This window comes from Crinia signifera, chromosome 8 (genome assembly GCF_055691185.1).
Source record: "Crinia signifera chromosome 8, ASM5569118v1, whole genome shotgun sequence".
NCBI lineage: Eukaryota > Metazoa > Chordata > Amphibia > Anura > Myobatrachidae > Crinia > Crinia signifera.
Window position 1 is genome coordinate 97317951 of NC_139224.1, and position 21970 is coordinate 97339920.

Genomic DNA, 21970 nt, shown 5'->3' on the forward strand with positions numbered 1-21970 from the left:
TTTCTGTTAACGTTCTGTTGTGAGTCAACCCATAAACTCTGGGTTAAGTGCATTAGCACTACCGGATACCCCAGAAGCACATGGCAGTGACATTATCTGTGACAGTATTAAGGTATATTGTAAATATAGAACAATACTTACTGTTTTATAAACACTTGAGTATTTCTTCTTCTTACTGATTGATTCTTCGCTCTCTATGTAGTTCTTATTAAACACTCCAATTTGGGAGCAGAAGCCAACATCTTCATGGTCTGTCGGTGGTTTTCCAACCCCACTGAATTCCACTGTGTAGTTATATTGTCCGGCAACCTTCATAGCCCTGGAATTAAGACACATTACAGAGATTATACGGACTACAATCTACAATTCCTATAAGGTAGAAGATCCAGGCATGCCTGAGAGGAATCGTTCTAACAAGAATACTGAGCTCCACAGTAAGATTTAGGAATATTATAAAGCAGGGGTTCTCAAACTTTTTCTTTGCTCTGGGACCCTATCAGACAATTAAAATAATTACAGAACCCCAGCAAGTTACTGCAGAAGGTCCTCACATCACAAGTTTAGGCAGCAGACAGCACATACATGGCAGCATTGTGGAGGCACTAAATGACTCCTTGAATCACTGACAGATTAGAAAAATCCTCAGCCTAGTGGTCAGCAACATGGAGTCGTGACCCCATGCTGAGAAGGTCGGGACCCACTTTGGGGTCAGGACCCACAGTTTGAGAACTGCTGTTATAAAGAATGAAGTGGTTATCATGTACATGATTTCAGACTACAGTGATGTGCATAACAAAACATCACATTTTATATACTGATACTCTGAAATATTAAGGAAAAACCACCAACGCTGCTTAGCAGAGAAACACGTTTGTCATGAGCTACAACGAAATTGCAAAAATGTTAGCATGTCACACCAACTTCATGTGAACTCTTATGTTAGATAACAGAGAGCCTAAACAATAGTTATATATTAACTCCTTTGCTGCTGGAGAATTTCCCACATTCCAAAATCAATAGGACATTTTTTTCTTTGCAGCATCCACACAAATAATTGCGTGTGTTCATCAGAAGATTTTTCATTTTCAATAGTGACACAAAAATGTATTTTTTTTTTTTTTAAACCTAGAAAGAACCTTGGGCCAGATATAGGAGGTTATTCAGACCTGATGGCACTGCTGCGATTTCACAGGCTGGGCGATAGACTGCATGTGCGTTCGGCTCATAGTACATATAAGCGAGCCATCCTACAGTAAAATCCTGCAATGTTTTTTGATCACTGGTCGTACGCAAGGTGATTGCAAGAAAGCCGGCATTTGTGGGAATGTCTGGGGAAAAAGCAGGCATGCCCAGGTGTTAAAAATGGAAGGCGTGGGACCTCAGCTCTGACCCTGAACAGCCTGTTTCTATTGTAGCTGCCAAGTAGGTCCCGGACTACGCACAGACTGCACACAGTGTACACATCATTTGATGGTGAGTGATTCTGAATAGATTTGCAGCCAGTCACATGCTTATCGCAGATTCGCAGCCTTGCACAGGGCAGGATTTCACTCTTGCTGGGCAGCATATACAGTACCTGCTCACAGGGCTCTGCAAAGTAGCAGCCATGCAATCAGGTTTAAGTAACCCTGCAGAGCCAGTAGGCAATTTACGGTGTGACTATTTTTTGCTCAATGCATGTTCTAGAACTAGGTTTATGTAATGCAACTATGGACAATGCAGAGTTGTATGCAAACCAAACACTTCACTTGTGAATGAATTGGCATAACTGGGCCTTAATGATGTAATCTCCAGAAGGCGAAGTTCACTGTGGACAAGTCGATGGAAGGACAGGCTATATACAGTTGTGTAAATATGTCTGTTTCCAGATGGATATTTTGCACATCGTATAGAGCAGGTGCAAGTACTCCCACTATCCCCTGCCATGCATTCCGATGCATGAGGACACATGTACAGAGGCGTAACTCTGGGAGGCAATGAAGTCATCTACCGCTAGGCTCCTGCTCGCAAGGGGGCACCTCTCTTCACCTGCAAGTTTGAATTAGTTAATTGAAAGCCGTCGATATCGCTTCTGTGGTAACTTCCCCTCCTAGCAGGACCATAGATGTCACAGTCTCTTTATTTTAAACATAATCAGGGCCGGCGCCACCACTAGGCAGCTTTAGGCATTTGCCTAGGGCGCCGGCCACTGGAGGGCGGAAGTTGGACTAGGTGTCGTCCTCGCCCGCCGCATCGCCTGTGCCCGTCGAGACTTGGCAGCAACAGCAGCACCGGCAGCCGGAGGTGAGAGGACACACTCCTCCTCCCCCGCATCACACACCTCCCCCGCCCCCTGTGGAGATACTCGGTGGCAGCAGCAAGGGGACAACCGCAGCCTGTGCCCGGCCAGCCTCCGCTCCCAGCTCTACCTGTGCCCGGCCAGCCTCCGCTCCCTGCTCTACCTGTGCCCGGCCAGCCTGCGCTCTAAGCTCAGCCTGTGCCTGAGCAACCCAGTCCTCCATCCAGGTGGGGTCCAGGGAGAGCCGGAGAGCCCTGCCCGCAGCCAGGCTCACCCCCCGGCCGTCCAGCACAGTGAGGAGCCGGAGTCTGGCCAGAGCCCTGCGCCCCGGAGCTCCCCGCAGATCCAGCAGCACAAGCCAGAGACTGTGACAATCTTCCTCCCCTCCGCGCTGCTGCCGCATCGCACATCCTCCCCCGCCCCCGTGAAGATACTCAGCGGCAGCAGCAGCACGGCCACCGGCAGCAAAAGGAGGTGAGTGGACACTCTCCCCCCCAGTGCTGCCGACGCCACATCGCACATCCCCCGCCACCCGTGGAGATACTGCCCATGGAGCAGGCGAGCGCCGGGGAGCCCCCCCACCTAGGGCGCTCCGGTGCCTAGCACCGGCCCTGAACATAATATCCATAACATACATACAGTACATACACACATGCATACATATATTTATATAAGGTGCTGTGTGTGTGTGTGTGTGTGTGTGTGTGTGTGTGTGTGTGTGGAGGGGGGGGCACCAATATTTTTCTTGCCTCCGGGCAACTGGGACAAACTTATGCCACTGCATATGTATATAGGTTAACAAAGTATATACTTCTATACCTTTGTAAAATATGTGTGTTCCTCCTCAGCCAATGAACTCAGCACATGTCATCCCATTTATATGGGCAAACTTAGCATATGGGTTGCACATACAGATGGAACGGGCATCATCCTTGGCCAGCGCTCACCAGATGCCTTGCTGGCGACCGCCGGCGATAGAGACTGGGACGCGCGTTCGTCTCACACGCATGTGCGTCCCAGTATCACGGCGGCTGGGCAGCGTCTCCCTGCCCTCCTCCGCTTCAGGGAGACGCTGCACAGTTCGGGGGAGGGCGGTGAAGCGAGGGGGGCCAGCGGGGGAGGCGGCAGGCTCTGTTTGCAAAGGGGCACACGAGCGTCACTTGCGCGCGCGCCCCTGGCGGTAGCCAGCCGCTGGCGGGGCTGGCGAGGCTGGCGATTCTATTGCCAGCCCCTGCAGAGATGGAGCTCACTCCATCTGTACTACAACTTTTTTTTTTCACTTAATCACTTTCCTGACATGGGCCCATCAGATGCTGCTATGCAAGGCTGGGCTCTCTATGACAGGGTCTGAAGAAACTCCCAGTGTGCAGCTGCTGTAAGATAATATCACAGGAACCTCTGAAATTGGTGTTATGTTTGTGCAGGCCAGTATAGTGGGGATAGGGCACAGGTGGGGTTTTTTTTAACACTGGGTGATTTTGACAGCTTTACAATTTCTGTTAAGGGAAACATTATTTTAATGTGGACACTCCCCTCTTTGATATATGGGTTCCCACACTCTTACACCAGAAAATATGGATGTGAGAGGACATCTGCAGAATATGGTCTACAGACATAACGGGGGAAATTTACTAAAGGAAATTTGTAAAAAAATAGGTGTATTTGTATCCAGAAATACACTTATTTTTGACATTTACTATTCCGAAAATACGGCAATTCGTAGTCGTATTGATGTGCTATCAATACGAATATGAATTGCCGTATTTTCGTGATAGTAAATGTCAAAAATAAGTGTATTTCTGGATACAAATACACCTATTTTTTACAAATTTCCTTTAGTAAATTTCCCCCATATTGATAACATTGGTCTAGTAATTACAGACAATAGTTAATATTGGACCCAATTAATTTGAAAAAAGGGATGATCCCCACTCATTTTCTGGGTTTAATCGTGTGTTTCTGCAGGGATTTTTTTCACTTAACACACAGATTTAGGCTTACCATGTGATAGCATTACAACACTGACAAGCAAATACTGACACAAACCACATCTGTAGCAAATGCATCACTGAATAAGTAATATAGCAGGGCATGAGCACATAGACCAGTGCGTTTTCAAAAATGTGCAAACTTCGGCTGCAGAACTCATATTACTGTGTAACATTTGAGTGTTTAATATTGGGAGATGGTAAATAATCATGAAACAGAGGTTTTTTTTACAGTTATTATAGTAAAATAGATTCCAGAAGATTTGAGGAGAAAGTCTACATGCTCAGGACCAATGGATACATGATCCATGGGTGACCACACACTGATATAGCAGGAACCTGACAGCTTCAACAGTAAGAATGTGGTGTCTGCTTCTCCTTCATATAAATGGCCATGCAAACATCCATGGCTATGCAGAGTACATTAACAATCCCACCAATATTTTACATTTTCAACAGCCCATCAGGATTTGTCATTGTTTAAATCAAGTACAATAAGTAATGTATGCAACATGAAAGTGTGTGTTGTAAGTCCTAATACATCATAAATATACAACCACTCTATTATCCCTTTCCACATCATATCTAAAGAAACAGAACACTAATAGAGAAGATAAGTAAGTGATAGGACACTCTTAACTTCGACGTGAAGTAAGTGCAATCCCAAATGGGCGCATAGTGAAGATAAAGAAATGTATACGTTTTAGGACTAAGATTTTACCTTGAGAACATTGGAATATTGGGGGACATTTACCAAAATGGATTCGTAGAAAAAAGGTGTATTCGTAGGGAGAAATACACCTTTTTTTTACGAATTTGTATTTTCGGGATTTACAATCCCAAAAATACAACAATTCGTAGTCCTAAAGATGGAACATTCGTATTTGTAGTTACAAATACGAATGCCCTACACCATCGATAGGATACGACAGAAATCACCATTCAAAAGAATGGTGGTTTCTGATTTACTAAGCAGCCGTACTGACAATACGGCTGCTTAGTGGTGTAAAACACCCACGCAAATATGACAGGAAAATAGAACACCATTTTCCTGTTCTATTTGCGTTTTAGCCTGCACGGATCAGTCAGATCCGTGCAGGCTACAGTGTAAAAAAATAGAAAAAATAAATAAATTTAAAAAAAAAACGGCGTGGGGTCCCCCCCACAGCCGAAACCAGCACCAGGCTGAAGGAGCCGGGGCCGGTAATTAAAAATCAGGGAACCCGACAAATAGGGGTTCCCCGATTTTTAACAACCAGCCCCAGGCTCCAGGTCCGGGGCTGGTTCCCAAAATACGGGGGACAAAATGAGTAGGGGTCCCCCGTATTTTAAGAACCAGCCCCAGGCACAACCAGCCGGCAGGGTAATGTCACAGCCGGGGGACACTTATAATATAAGGTCCCGCGGCCAAAACATTCTCCCTACCGACCAGTCAGCCTGGCCAGGGGCCCTGGGGGAGTGGGGACCCCCCCAATAAAGGGGTCCCCCCCCTCCAGGACTTACCTGACCAGGCTGAAGCCTGGTGCTGTCCCCGATGCCCCTGGGCGGTGGGCATCGGGCTGATTATGTTGTAAAAAATAGATAAACCATTGTTTTTTACTGTGGCACTACAAGTGCCAGCAAGCCTCCCCAGCAAGCTGGGACTTGGAGAACCACAAGTCCCAGCCTGCTGGGCATTAAAGGGCCCGCTGGCACTTGTAGTTCTACAGTTAAAAAAATAGTGCACAAAACACACTGATACACTTTTAAAATAAAACTTTATTACACACAAAGCCCACACATACTAATACTTACCTATCTTCTTCCCATAGGTCGCCCTGGTCCTGTGTCGTCTTCTTCCTCCATGTCGACGTCGCTGTCGGCGATGGTGTCCCCGTCCGGATCCGACGAAATCCATTTGGGAAGCTGTGGAAGGAAACCATACTCACCTGTCCCAGCGCGACGTAGTCCAGGTAAGGGTCTTTGCAAAAAAATAAACCGAACACCCCGAAACCAAACCGGACTGACGGAGACGCACGTGTGTTTGTTTACATCGTGCGGCTCCGCCTCCCGAATGCCGCTATTGGCCGCCTTGCGGCCTAGCGGCTCCTGATTGGCCGCTAGGCCGCAAGGCGGCCAATAGCGGCATTCGGGAGGCGGAGCCGCACGATGTAAACAAACACACGTGCGTCTCCGTCAGTCCGGTTTGGTTTCGGGGTGTTCGGTTTATTTTTTTGCAAAGACCCTTACCTGGACTACGTCGCGCTGGGACAGGTGAGTATGGTTTCCTTCCACAGCTTCCCAAATGGATTTCGTCGGATCCGGACGGGGACACCATCGCCGACAGCGACGTCGACATGGAGGAAGAAGACGACACAGGACCAGGGCGACCTATGGGAAGAAGATAGGTAAGTATTAGTATGTGTGGGCTTTGTGTGTAATAAAGTTTTATTTTAAAAGTGTATCAGTGTGTTTTGTGCACTATTTTTTTAACTGTAGAACTACAAGTGCCAGCGGGCCCTTTAATGCCCAGCAGGCTGGGACTTGTGGTTCTCCAAGTCCCAGCTTGCTGGCACTTGTAGTGCCACAGTAAAAAACAATGGTTTATCTATTTTTTACAACATAATCAGCCCGATGCCCACCGCCCAGGGGCATCGGGGACAGCACCAGGCTTCAGCCTGGTCAGGTAAGTCCTGGAGGGGGGGGACCCCTTTATTGGGGGGGTCCCCACTCCCCCAGGGCCCCTGGCCAGGCTGACTGGTCGGTAGGGAGAATGTTTTGGCCGCGGGACCTTATATTATAAGTGTCCCCCGGCTGTGACATTACCCTGCCGGCTGGTTGTGCCTGGGGCTGGTTCTTAAAATACGGGGGACCCCTACTAATTTTGTCCCCCGTATTTTGGGAACCAGCCCCGGACCTGGAGCCTGGGGCTGGTTGTTAAAAATCGGGGAACCCCTATTTGTCGGGTTCCCTGATTTTTAATTACCGGCCCCGGCTCCTTCAGCCTGGTGCTGGTTATGGCTGTGGGGGGGACCCCACGCCGTTTTTTTTTTTATTTATTTATTTTTCTATTTTTTTTTACACACTGCAGCCTGCACGGATCTGACTTGATCCGTGCAGACTGCTAGAAATAATTCGTATTAGCAGCCGTATATACGGCCGCTAATACGAATCATTACACCATCGGAGGGTTACAAAGCAGTCGTATCTGACTGCTTTGTAAATCCCCCTCCGGAACACGACTTTGCATACGACTTAAACAGTCGTATGCAGTCGTAGGGAAACAACCAATACGAAAAACTAGGTTTTTCATATTGGTAAATTTCCCCCATTATGTCAGAAAGTATGGCAATATTAAACAGACAAATCACTTTTAAGGCTTAAACATTTCAGAGGGAATTAACTATTTCATTGCTATTACATAATACCACCAATATATGGCTTATTCAGGTTTATAAAAAGTGTGCTCTGATCTGATGATTTAAAAAAAGGATTAACAGATTGACAGTATATTGACAGTCAATGGGGTGAGACCAGATGGTCAACAATCAACAGGTGAACATGCAAATGGTTGACAGAAAAGGTCTGCACATTTATTTTCTTTTGTTTTTTCAATCCTAATCCTAACACTGCCAGATTAACATATATTTAGGGAGACACTGAGGCGTATAGAATATGTCTATATGCCTACATGGCATTGACCTCACCTCCTCCAAATAGGCCCTTGTACATTTTCAGCTCCAGGCCTTTAATTCAACCCTGGCTCTATGAAGTAATTACCTCTAACCTTTACCTCTGGTAGCCTAATCCTAACCCTCCCAAAAGTGCCTAAACCTAACCCTACAATCATGTAGACCTTTACTGTGTAGACCATTTCACTGTCGAGCTTTAGACCCTGTCGACCTACTGACTTCGACCATCTGGTGTCCATCTATTATCTGTGTAATATACCATACAGATACAAAAAACCCAGGTAGTGGAAGTAATTATGTGACGTAAAATCACTCTAGGGCAGGGGTTCCCAATCTTTTTCAAATCACGGCACCCTAGAGTATCCACGGGGTATCCACGGCACCCCTAGGCCCAATAAAATAAATATAAAATTAAGTAGATTGTGTTTAAATGTGCTTCTTAGTTTCAGTTATGTGGTAAAGGGCACACATTTTATGATTGGCAGCCACCAGCACTGGTTTTGTCCATAAATAATTGACCATGAATAATTTGAGTTGGTCCTGGTCCACCAACCCGTGGCACCCCTGCAAGTGTCCGGAGGCACCCCAGGGAGCCACGGCACACAGTTTGGGAACCACTGCTCTAGGGGCCAAATGAAATACTGTGTGAGAATCAGAAAGTTTTGGGAGAGTTTTCCATTTAAAAAAAAAAAAAAAGCTGCAATCATTAATTGCCACTTTTAAAAAAAATGGGAAATCTCTCCCAAAATCTCTCACTTTCTGATTCTCCCACCCTATTACATTTGACTCTAGATCACTGGGAAGCAACATTATACAAAAGCTGCACATGCTTAGTAGAAAAAAGGGCACATAACTAAGATACTTAATTTTTTGAATAACTACAGAATCAAATGATTATTATGTACATGTATCTTTTAAACATTTAAGTGGTGAATCAAGTAGCATGCTGACCATTTGATGGCACTGTCTTGTGGTGCAGGGCTGTGCCAGTAGTAATTTTGCACCTCACCAGCCCCAGTCCACCCTCCCTCTGTCCACAAACACAGGGTACAGCAGGGGGCCGTACTACGAAGACGTGATTCAGCAGGAATGGCGTCATCGGGTACCCTTCGCCTGCCCAAAAGTGCTCTATTGTAGGTGGCTTAGGGAAGAGGGGGGTGCAGGGGGCTAAGGGTGGATGCAGGAGACTTGCCTGCCTTTCTGGGGCAGCCGGGAGAGCCGCCTGATTTTCGGAGGTCTCCAGGCCATTCCAGGTGCGTAGCCAAGTATGCTATGTGGTATACATTTCCTCCAATCAGTAGTTTATGAAGTAGCAAGAGATAGTTCCTTTGTGAATATAGCAGTTTTGGGTATTTTAAATTAAGACTCCACATTGCGCCTAGATTTAGGCACCAAAAAAGTAAAATATTAGATTCACATACAAAAGATCTTATTCAAAGTGAATTTAGGGGCAACCAGTTACCCGCGGTCATTGATGGTGAGTAATTGAATCTCCCTATACCCCCACTTATCAGGGATTATGCTTTGCTTGCATCAGGAAGCATAATCCTATTAGGGGGGTATTCAATCTGTACAGATATTTATAACAGTTGGAAATATTTGCACACATCTATTCAATGTGGTTATTTCCAAGCAAATTGAAAGCAGGCATATTCGACTTTATAAAAAGTCGAATCTTCATTGTCAAAGACTGAATTCTGACTGTCGAATTGATGTCGGAAGCAGATGGTATTTCTTCTGTCAGAGATGTTCCAACAGTCGGAATCAAGATTAAATACCCCCTTATTCTTCACAAATGGAAATGATATAAAATATTACATATTACCAGCTCTGAAATTCTTTTCTGCTCCATTCAAACTTGTGATCTGGGTGTCTGAATTTAGGGTTTTCAGGAAGCAAGACATTAAACTCTACATTAGGTGTACTGATCACAGCAGCATTAGGGGCCATAAAACCAAACAGCACGTCCTGGAGCTTTTCAAGGTCATCGGCTTCAAGATGTTCAATTCTTTAAACAAAAATTATAAAAATTATTAAAGCTCATAATCTACCTATGAATAGTCAAGGCAACAAAGCTTCCAAATAAGAATATTGTAAGGAAACGAATCTAGAACATACCTAGGCAGTGATGGGTAGAAGAAGTGGCCCCCAGCTCTTTCGTGGCTGTGCCCCGTCTGTGTTGGAGTTTTGAAAGTGTAAGGGGGTTGTCTTCTCATTTAGGACTAGCTGAGGCAGTTGACTCACAAACAGGGAGGCATAAATACACTTACTTCCAATTGTATAATTTGCATCAAATATGATCATGAGTAGCAAAGATGCATACATATGGGCAAATATAGGCACTTACTATACTGCACCCAATGCATGAACATTGCATTCAACTCAGGATCAGGCACACAGAGACCACAATGTTACTCAGCAATGCAACTTTACACAGTCTACGTAGAAATAGTAAGCAATGTAGAAGACTTTGGTGGGTATTCAATCTTGGGTCACGGCTGTCGAGCTGGCCCAACAGCCGTGATCTTGTTCCGTCCTCAACCGAGAATTTGCAGGCAGGATTCAATGTCCCACCTGCAGCAGGATGAGAAGGGGGAGTGGCCGGGAAGAGGTTAGCTGCAGCCGGGAGCTTGTTACTTCCCGGCCGTTCTCGGCAGAACGAGCCCAACTGCTTGTGAAGTCGGGCTCATTCTGCCAAGATCCCCTGTTCGATGCTGTAGAAGAAGACAGCACTGAGTAGGGCCCCGCAGCCATCTCCCCAGCGGAAGATGGCTGCGGGAGATTGAATACCCCCATAGTCACCACTGTACTGTATGTCTGTGTTGGCATATGTGACCTCAGAGTCATCAAGGTCATCTACAGATGTGTCCTTATGCACTGTTGCTCAAGTCGCATCAAAATAGCCCCTTTAAAAACACCTTGTCTCTGGCAATTCTCTTACCTTTGCATTTTCTTGGCATATATACGTAAAAATAAAACAATTACATTTCTATATTACACTGAGTAATTTGATGAGCAGACATTTGTATCTGTGGGCGACGGAGCCTGAATCTTTCTAAGTGCTCTGATTAAATGGACAGAGCTTTATCTCACACCAAGTACCGTTGTGCTTCATCTGCGACTTTGTATGTGTTGAAAAAGTCACAGCCCAGCAGCTCTAGTACACTGAGTGATGTTTTGCTTCATCTGTGATCAGCATCGCAGCACTGCGCTATAGAATAAGAGCACTAGAGGGCTTGGACTGTAATCCGTATGCGCCCATCTCCGGAAAAATTATGTGACAAAAACTTTTCCGCCAATTTCCGCAGAGCTGATGCCATCATCGCAGGACTACAGAGGGGTAAGTATTTAAAAAATGCACTGCACTCATTATAAATACATATGCCACTGTAATCTATACCTTTCACAGCGTCTCAGCAGTGCCAAGTGTCTTTTGCCATATGGCATATAGATGCGAGATGTACATTTGATCTAGAAACAAGCAATCATCCCATGACTCTGTAAGGTATCTTTTTTTATTATCTGGCCAGACATTAATTGGAAATGACTATGCATCAAGGTAACCATATGGCATGCCATTGAAATATATGTGCACTAATCCTGTTTCATATTATTACTAACAAAGCCTAACAAAGACTAATCAACTGTACGTATGATGGTACAGGACTGCATACTACTAACAATGGAAAAAGGACAAACTAAATAAGCCAGCATTTGCTCCATGTAAAGCAATTGGTTTGTATATCCTACTGATTGCCATATTGACATCTCACTAACATATGCATATATGGTTCTTTATGTATTGAGGTCTCAGAATTGTTTTATGTTGTCTTTACTTCCCTATTTTTACTAGTTTTCAGAATTGTGGCCACAAGACAGTATAGTCTACTTTATTATTTTATGTTTCTTATTTTTACTTGTATTAAATAATAATGATTGATTAAGTAACACAAGCTCTGCGTAGTTTTGTTCTGTTTTTATATGTGACATTAGACAGTGTTTTATATGCCATGCACAACTCATAGAGTTTACGTGTCTACACATCAGTGCGGGGGCTGATGTAGCGCTGTGCTGCTGGGGGCACGGACTGTAGGTCAGTCCCGGGCCCCAACAGTTCTAGTGGTGGCCCTGTCTGTACAGACTTATACAGACTTATGCAGCAAATACAAATGATGGTACAGGAAGGTAGTTGCGCCAAGGATTACAGCTACGGTATGTGTGTATCCGTGGAGCACCAGTCCTCCACAATAATGCAAGTATACAGACGAATGGATATACACTTCAGCACTATCCCAACACAGACCAGACAAACACTATGTTCAAATACATATAATACTGAACACTGTTTTTCCTTAAAATCTTCAAAATATTCTGCAGGGACCCTTGGGAACCTTACTGACCTCAAGTATGGTCCCTATGTGCACGTAAAAGGGATCTTTTAGACAACTTCTCCCCTCTATTCGGGTACCCCCTGATCCTATGTATCGAAGTTTACTGACCTTGTATTAAGGCCCTATTTTCTCATAAAGGTATCTTTTACACCTCGAGCCAGTCTTCTATTTCTCCCGACTCACACCTCCAAATACCATCAATACAGGCAACCAATAGGAACAGCACTCACCTCAATATGAGGCCCTATATTCACTGAAAGATTTATTTTAGTTGTCACCACGTGTTCTCCAGCAAAGAAACTCTCCAAACATGGGATACTCAGCATAAAATGAAGTTTAATCCATGCAATAAAACATATAATAAAAACCAGGAATTAAAAAAATATAATAACACATAAAAGTACCCACATTTGTGGGTACTTTTTTTAATTCCTGGTTTTTATTATGTTTTATTGCATGGATTAAACTTCATTTTATGCTGAGTATCCCATGTTTGGATAGATTTTAAGGAAAAACTGTGTTCAGTATTATATGTATTTGAATAAAGTGTTTGTCTGGTCTGTGTTGGGATAGCGCTGAAGTGTATATCCATTTGTCTGTAGACTTATGCAGCAGCCAGGACCCATCCCTTTATTTACCACCCGACTCCTGCTGCAGGTCCTGAAGCACAGGTTTGCGGTGGGCCAAATGAGCTGCCCTTCCAGAGGCCGGGGCCCGGGACAGCTGTACCCACTGCAACCCCCCTGTCAGCAGCCCTGCCTCTAGGCTTCTTTTGCAGGGTGCCGTGCACTGCCCCTCTTCTAAGCTTCTAAATGCGTCCTGCCCTTTTGTGTGCAGCCCTGCTGCTTTGACATGCTGCTGAGGACTATCTGTACTGTAGCTGTCATTGTCTGCTCTCCCAGCTGCCAATGCCGCTTCCCCCGCTAGGCTGACACGCCGCTCAAGTGTACAGCTGTGAGTGGCATGTCAGATTTTCCAGCTGTGTATGTAACTGCGGGAGTGTTGCCTATGGGCATGTAAATAGATGCTGGGGTGGATTGGGAGGATAATGCAAGCCTTGCGGACTGGCGTGTGGTGGTGGCATTGCTAATGAACTTGATGACACAAGTCATGTACCACATAATGGTAGAGGATCGGAGCAGCGGCTGGGGGGACACGGTGCACATTGCAGGCATAGCTGCAGGTTGCAGAGTGAATGATTCCTCCAGCTGAGACAGGTATCGGAGCAGTGACGGAGCTGGGTCTTTTAAGTGTGAGATGAATGTAGACCTGACCTGCACACTACAGCTGGCAGGATTGTCAGAGATGTGTCCCTAGTTGTAACACAGCATATGGGTTATGATGGGAGCTAATGGCTGTTGTGAAGAGAGATGAAAGGTTGGAGGGGGGTTTGGTGGTTCGCTTGGTGGCCAGCACCTTGCCCTAAAAATATTCCTAGAGTGAACAATAGGGGCCAAATGTAAGTGTGAGAGTTTCAGAAAGTGAGAGATTTTGGGAGAGTTTTCCCCTTTTTTTAAAAGCAGAAATCAATTACACTGCAAAACCAGGTGGATTTTGCCATGTAATTGATTGCTGCTTTAAAAAACATGGGAAAACTCTCCCAAAATCTCTCACTTTCTGAAACTCTCACCCTATTACATTTGGCCCTAGGTATGTTGCTAGGGCAACCAATCAGATACTTCTAGAACAGGCATGTCCAAACTATGGCCCTCCAGCTGTTGGGAAACTACAAGTGCCATCATGCCACAATTTTGCTATTAGGGAATGCTAAAACTATGGCAAGGCATGCTGGGATGTGTAGTTTCACAACAGCTGGAGGGCCGTAGTTTGGACATGCCTGTTCTAGAAGGTGATAAATAAGTAGATTCTGATTGGTTGAGCATAGCCACATCTCATCTTAGTAAATTTCACCCTGTAATTGGCATGTGCTATTCTCTCTGTTATCTGGGGAAAGTACTGTGATCTCTCAGTGCAGTGTGATCTCTCACATCCATTGAAGGGGCCACCTGCATCAAAAACGCATTAAGATGGCACCACCATCCTGGACAGTGCTGCTACCCAGCACACTCTAGAAGGGCGAGAGTGCGTACTGACCCCAGGTCCAGGCAGTCTAAACTGAGACCGGGGGCTCTGGGGTGTCCTCATCATCAGCACACAAACCCCTCCTGCACTGTAGCTGCAAATTGGCGAGGTGACGACAGCTCCTACAGCAATTGTACTGCCAGAAACGGCACAAAGTAAAGTAAAAAAACTAAAAAAAAAGACAAATAAAACTATGCTACATTAAGCCACCTTCAATGTGCCTATCTCCATTGGGAACCTAAAGAAGACTGGCATGATGGGGTAGCAAGGAGGAGGAGCTTAGGTTAAAAGTTACAGTGTGCTTTCAGTGCAATCTCCAGCCCCATCCTGCAATCTCATGGTCTCACACTGGGATTGAGGGATTAGCAAATTGAATAATTAGGAGGAAAGCACAGACAAAAAAACTATAGCAAGTGATTGAACATTTTCTAAATCTAATTCAGGCGCAGTGGATATCAGATGGACTACAGAGCAATGCACGTAGTTTAGAGTGTGCCTCCCAGAGTTCCTTCTATTTTCCATTTTTTGGACTAGATGCAATCGGTCATGCACCCTCTTAGTTGAAAATGTGCTCTTCCATAGGGCCATCCATTTACTACTGAAAATAGCATGACAGGCCAAATGATGTATTTTGCTGTCTTCCAAATAAGAATCGGGTGTGGTATATGGTCCCGACAGTCGGGATCCCGACAGTTATTAGCCCAACGTCGGGATCCCGACTTGCCTGACACAGACAGCATGGCGAGCGCAACAAAGCCCCTTACGGGCTTGCTGCGCTCGCCACCTATTCCATTCTCCCTCGTGGGGGTCGTGGACCCCCACGAGGGAGAATAGCTGGTGGCTGTCGGGACCCAGAGTGTCGGGGTTTTGACAGTCAGGGTTTTGACTGTCGGGATCCTGGCCCCAGGGTTATGACTGCCGGGATCCCGACTGTTGGGAAACTGTCCGGCACCCATAACAATCACTGCATCTAGTTGGAAAGTGAAAAAAATGTATAAGAGAAAGACAGTCATATATACATATATATATATATATATATATATATATATATATATATATATATATATATATATATATATATATATATATAATGATAACTACCTAAAACAAACACTAGTATCTGATACATTTCACAGTATAAAGAAATTCACCAAGATGCTCCATACACCTAAAACTGGTAATGTGGATAATACTTACAGCTCAATGCATGTAACCAGGTCAAACCCAAGTAGAGCAGGGTCCTTTTCACACACAGAACCATGGTATAAAGTTACAGTTAAAGATCTGTTCAATGGCTCAAGGTAATGGGTTGGAAGAGGAGTCAGCGTAAACCTAAAATCAAAATAGATAGTACTTTCCTTGTGTAATATTTTAACTGTGAAATAAAGTATATAAAGTTACAGAGATGTGCATAATGCAAGTACAATGTAGTCTATTTTCTATAGCAGCTAAATATAATAAGTGCAACAGCATGAAATTACATCATACGTTACAACAAAGATGGATTTGAAAAAGGAGGGAGACAATTGATTCTGCTAGACCAGGCATTCCCAACCTCGGTCCCCAAGGCACATCAAGAGTGCAGGTTTTAGTGATAATCAGGCTTCAGCACACAGATGGTTAAATCAAAATAAATCAGGTATTTTTTAAATCACCTGTGCTCAAGCATGGATATCACTAAAACCTGCACTGTGGGTGTGCCTTGAGGATAGCGTCCATATTCTTGGCCAGTGCAGTTCGTGGCCCTCTACGTCTCCCTTATTTATTTATTTACAGTTTCTTATATAGCGCAGCAGATTCCGTTGCGCTTTACAATAGTAGACAGTGATAAAACAAACTGGGTAACAACAGACAGACTTGGAGGTAGGAGAGCCCTGCTGCAAGCTTACAATCTATAGGAATATAGGAGGGAAACACAAGGACAGGCATCAGTAATAGCATAGCAGTCACACCAAGTTACAAGTCCAGAAGGGAAGCTATATAATACATAAGTGCCTCAGAGGGTAATGTGTGTAGAACTTAAATATGATAGGCTTGCCTGAAGAGGTGAGTTTTCAGGGAACGCTTGAAAGTTTGGAGGATAGCGGAGAGTCTTATTGTGCATGGAAGGGCATTACATAGGATGGGAGCAGCCCAATGAAAGTCCTGGAATAGTGAATGGGAGCTAGTGATGCGTGCAGAAGAGAGACGCAGATTTGTGCAGAGAGGAGTGGTCAAGATGGGAGATATTTTGTGATAAGTAAGGAGATATATGCTGGTGCAGTATGGTTAATAGCTTTATATGCGAGTAGAAGTGCTTTATACTGAATACGGTAAGATACAGGCAACGCAGGGCAGTGGTCCTGTGGCAGGACAGCTTGGTACCTTGAAGTGGCCTGCAGCTGAACCCTTCCCCCAGTCTCCCACGACGCAGGACTGCTGTTAGTCCAGCCCCAAAATAATTAAGAAAATAAAAAGAAGACAAACTCTCTGGAGCTCTTCTGATGCGTGCTTCTCCTGAGGCACATTTTCTTAAACTGGCTAGATGGGAGGGGAGCAGAGGGGAGGAGCCAATACACCCTGTATAAAGTTTTATATGTGCCTGTCTCCTACGGAAACCCTCTTTTCCCCATCGTTATGAACGACTTCCCTGTATCCCATAAGAATGTAAGAGAAATTCTGTTCATAACCTTTCTGAAATATTTCCTTATATTTGGAAATACGGACGTGGTCACCGATTGCTAAAGTAATCGCCGTACGTCACCTTGAAGATTCTCAAAACGTTAGTCATTCACGGAACTTGGCGCGCACTTAATCGTTCTATGATAAGTGCTATTATAACTGGTTATGAAATCTTGTAAAACATCTATATATCTGTAGGTATTCTTTGCCGTGAAATAACGCCACATTCGCATTTTTAAAGTCCTTTTGAAACGCTCTATAACAGCGGTTTTCACATCATTATTGGTTGTGAAATGTTGAATTCCAAATTTTTCTAAAATCTTTTTTAGGACTTTGTTTAGAAATTCTTTACAGTTTGCAGCTTCTTCGGCACATCGCCCTGTTGGAATATTTTTTCAAAAGCCTTAGCGACTGTTGTGGCGTTCTTAGCGGGCAGACTTCCGGCCCATGCCCTCTTACTGAATATATCGATGATTGTTATTATATATTAAATACTATCGTTGTGCTTTGACAGGTCTATAAGCGAAACCAAATCGCATTGCCATTGTTGATACGCAGATCATATTTCTTTTATAGTTTTTTCTCGCCGGCTTATGCAATGTGTATACGTCTTGCTCTTGTAACCATTTTCTTACATCGTTTGTTTTCAATTTATTTTTAACCGCTTCATAATATTTATCAATACCGCTATAACTACCTGGTTTTAATACGTTGTAATAGTACTCTTTCAGATTCTTATTTTGACGCGCGACGTTCCGTGACATGCGATTCAAAACAGCCATCTTTTAATATGAAACGATATCAAAGCATCTCCAGTACATATCAATAGGGGCATGAATGTGGGCGTGAAAGGGGTGGGGTTATGGGAGGGAAAAGGGGCGTGGTACCTGTCACTTTTAGTTTGATATTTCCTGGGACTGTACCTACCTGTGGATACTTACTTTTCATTTGTGGGCTCAAATGAAGAGAAAGTGCCAGAGGGTTCTCAGGTCGGGAAGAAAGAGGGTTAGAGGTTGTGGAAGAGCATACCATTTCATCTCGGATGTTAGCTATCTTGTCCTTAAAGTAGGAGGCAAGTTCTTGTGCACTGATTTCAGCTGGTGGGGGGGAGGGGGAGGGTACAGAAGAGATTTAAAAGTGTTAAAAAGTTGCTTAGGGTTGGTGGCATGAGAAGAGATGAGAGATTGGTAGTATGTTTGTTTGACAGTGTCCAAAGCATTGCAGCAGGAGCGTTAGCTAGTCTTATATGTGAGGAACTCAGTCATATTACGAGATATTCAGGCTGTGGATAGGAAGGTTGTGTATGAGAAGTCTTAGACTTGGCAGAAACAAATAATGGTGGATATTCTGGGAACCGATGATAAAGGTATTTATCGGACTGGTTACTGATGGTGCTGAGCGGTATCGGGCTGTGTACCCATGGTACTGGAGTATCGGGCTTCATTCCTGATAGTTGGTCTGGAAACAAATGATACAGGCATGGTATCGGACTGGTTGCCTATGGTCGGTCTGGAAATCAATGGCACAGGTAATTATCAGACTGGCTACCGATGGTCGATCTGGAAACCAGTGGTGCAGGTAAATATTGGACTGTATACCGCTGGTCAGTCTGGAAACCGATGATACAGGCTGATCTGCACTGAAGTATCCAGTACTGGACACAGAGACTTGCTGATAGAAGCAGACAGAAGTAAATCTGACAGAAGGAGAGTAAACAGGATCTATGCAGCAGCAGAATCCAAGAAGCTGGTAACTGGAGACAGCCTGGAGCCTTGGATGCAAACTCTGGAATCAAATGTAGATAGTAGACAATTGTTCAAGGCACTGGAGGACACTGGGAGGCCTGCTTATATCCCCCTGAGTGCCTGATGATTGGCTGCTGCAATGAGAGCAGAACCAGGAAGAGAGATCATCTGGTTCTAACTGTGTCATTTCATCACACCTGAGCTCACTGGGGTTGCTGGATAGGTGATCAGCAGTCAGCTGACCACAGGTGTCATGGCGGAGCCCATATCCAGGACTGTTTGTAAACAATACTGTGTAACATGTAACCACGTGAGGAACAGACACATGGACATCATGCCAACCGCCTTCAGTGGTCACTATGCGATGCAGAGTGCAACAGCTGGCCGGAAAGTGACACGCACGGACAGTGCGAATTACCCTGATTACCGTGATTCCTAACAATTATTTCCATAATTGTTAGGAATCACGGTAATACAAGTGTTAGTTTTATAAAGTGGAATGATCACAGCGCCAAATGCATACCTTTGGATGTCGGTGAATTGAGACCTGTCGCACCAGAGGCAAGGCTGCGTCTGAAAAAGGGGAAGTGGCCTCTAATGTAGGGGTAACGCCTATGGCAGGGACTCCCATTTTTATCATTTTGACGGCATGCTCAGTGCTCCTCTCCCCACACTGTTAGATGCTGAGCGCTTACAAACTTTAATTCTATTTGTCTTGGCTTTTAGATATTTAAGCATCATTGACATTTCCTGCAGTGCCCCATGCACCTTAGACTGTATCTAACCACTTAAGGTCCATACACACTTGGCGACTATGCCCAGCGTGTATGGACAGCGATGAGGTTAATCATTGCTGCAGGGAAAACCACTCAGTGCACACACACTGATCGGCTTTCCTGATGCCCGGCACCGACGGAGGGGGAGGACGGTGTTGCATAGCGGAGCGCTATGCAAAGCCGTCCTCAACGCCGCTCATCTGCTGGTATAACCAGCAGATGAACGGCTTTCCCGGCGATGTTGCGGGAGCGCGCAGCAGCGCTCACCGCTCATCGCTGGGGCATACAGACTGGGCGGCTTTGAGCTGAAAGCCGTTTAAACAGGCTGTTTTGAGCGGCTTTCAGATCAAAGTCGCCCAGTGTGTATGGGCCTTTATTCAACAAAGCTCAATGTTATACCCATTTCAGCACTTTAACGGCAACATGTCCTTTTGACCATGCACTGTTCAAACCAAAATCATGGTGTATTACAGCAGTTGATGGAGAAAGCATTGAAGAGCTAGAAGAAATTAACCACAAAGATTCTTCTAGTATGTGTGTGTGTGTGTGTGTGTGTGTGTGTGTGTGTGTGTGTGTGTGTGTGTGTGTGTGTGTGTGTGTGTGTGTGTATGGGGGTGTGCTCATGCTAGCTAACTGGAAGCAGTTTTTAATCATTTGTAATAATTCCAATAAAAAATATTTACATTTTTCTTTTCAGTGTATCCTCATCAATATCCACACCAACAAGCTGCTCAATACAATTCCAAAATTTTAGTCTTTGCAAAAGTGAACATTCACTGCACCCCAAGTCCGCAACCTGCAAAGTAGAAGGAATGGTTATTGACCAAATGATGTATACTTCTAAGCTGGGATGGGAGGAAAGTGTATACAATATACCAGGCAATCGGCAGGCAATTAACAAGCAAGGTCAGGGCAGCAGGCAAGAACAAATAGGTAAGTAAAGGCTTTCATACACTTTACGATTTGCGCCCTTTTTCACCCGATTTCAACAGATGGATTGTGAAATCAGGTGAAAATTGCAAATCGTATGTGTTTTGTTTCTGATTACAAATGCATCAGATCATATCCGGAGATCGCAAGGGCTGCACTGAAGATTTGTTGGATACCGCAGCCCTTGCTATACATTATATGCAAAAGGTCTGTATATGGTGTATCGTATGTGATTCTGCCACCCGGGAAGCTGCTGGACGTTTCAAGGGGGAACGTACTGTATGCAACTTCTCTTTTTGAAGAAGTTGTATTAGTGTATGGGCAACTAAAAAGGTCAGCAAGCAGTAAAAAAGTATTAAAAAAAAAAAAAAGATAAATTCTTCCTATAGGGAGCCAGCTCTCTGCTAATCACAGTCTGGACTGGATGTCACAGAGGGAGGAAACACCACAAAATGGGACTGCCTGTATAGTCTGTGACTGACAGGTAGGACACCAAATAGGAAGTCACTTTCAGTCACAGTGAAGCCAGGGCAGTCATGGGCATCATCCGGAAATCACAGACAAGTGAACTCAGCATCTCCCCAGGACAACCGTGGCCTGCCAAGCAAGTGCCACCACACTACCCGAACAGGTAAGCGCCGGACCCTCTACTTAGAATAGTGCTGGACTTTGACACTGGCTTGGCAGGCATTAGTTCCAACATCAAAAAAAATTCCCCATCTCTGAAGTGTGTACCCAGCTTCAAAATAAGAAACTCACCTTTTTGGGCTTGTAGTTATCCACGTATGACTTGACAAAATCGTATCTTTGCTGATACAGTGGTGGTCTAAAGCGTATTGGCTCCATGTGATGAAATCTCACAAAGTGCTAGAAAGCTAGAAGCACAGATTGACTTCTCACTGACAATATAAACATAGCAAAAAATCAAAACAATTTTACTTAACTCATTTTTTTTTAATTTTCATCACTACATATAAAAACAATAAAATAAATAAATGATGAATACTTATACAGATGTATTCATGCTCAGACTATTCACACCTGGCGATCACTCCTTGTATACCTATGGCCTGCACATTCATATATTCATATGCAGGAGCGAGACTTCTTCTAAATTTTACTTGACAAATTATCAGAGTACATGAATAATATATTAGATCAAACCCTATTCACAGTACTGAGAATGAGCAACTGGAAAGTGACAACTTTTAGAAAATTCTGCACCAATGAACATTAGGACACACCTCAGTGGTTTCTGTGCCGAAGGACAAACAGATATCATGTGACGTCATGTGACATTAGCCGCCTGCCCCCGGCACCCCTCGTCCCGCCTGCAATCTAATGGGAACACCGAGCATTTTCATGGGGACGCCCATGAAATGCCGGGCGTTCCCATGGGCGACATCTGACTCCGCCGCCCCACGCCCCCGTCCCACATTGGGGACCGA

At 44.6% G+C, this 21970-nt stretch overlaps 1 protein-coding gene across 5 annotated transcripts in view; it reads right to left on the reverse strand.

Annotated features, from left to right (window-relative positions):
* The window catches only part of HENMT1 (HEN methyltransferase 1), a 32568-nt gene that overhangs the window by 1580 nt on the left and 9018 nt on the right, over positions 1-21970 (reverse strand). For 3 of the 5 annotated variants that reach the window (XM_083156822.1, XM_083156823.1, XM_083156824.1), the window contains exons 2-6: positions 21282-21421; positions 20276-20388; positions 15608-15742; positions 9763-9945; positions 142-319 (exon numbers count right to left, since the gene is read on the reverse strand). In XM_083156822.1, coding sequence (XP_083012948.1) covers positions 142-319; positions 9763-9945; positions 15608-15742; positions 20276-20388; positions 21282-21368 — 696 coding nt within the window. In that variant the 5' untranslated portion in view covers positions 21369-21421. The remainder of the gene's footprint in view (positions 1-141; positions 320-9762; positions 9946-15607; positions 15743-20275; positions 20389-21281; positions 21422-21970) is intronic. The other 2 variants (XM_083156825.1, XM_083156826.1) reach the window with 2 other exon arrangements.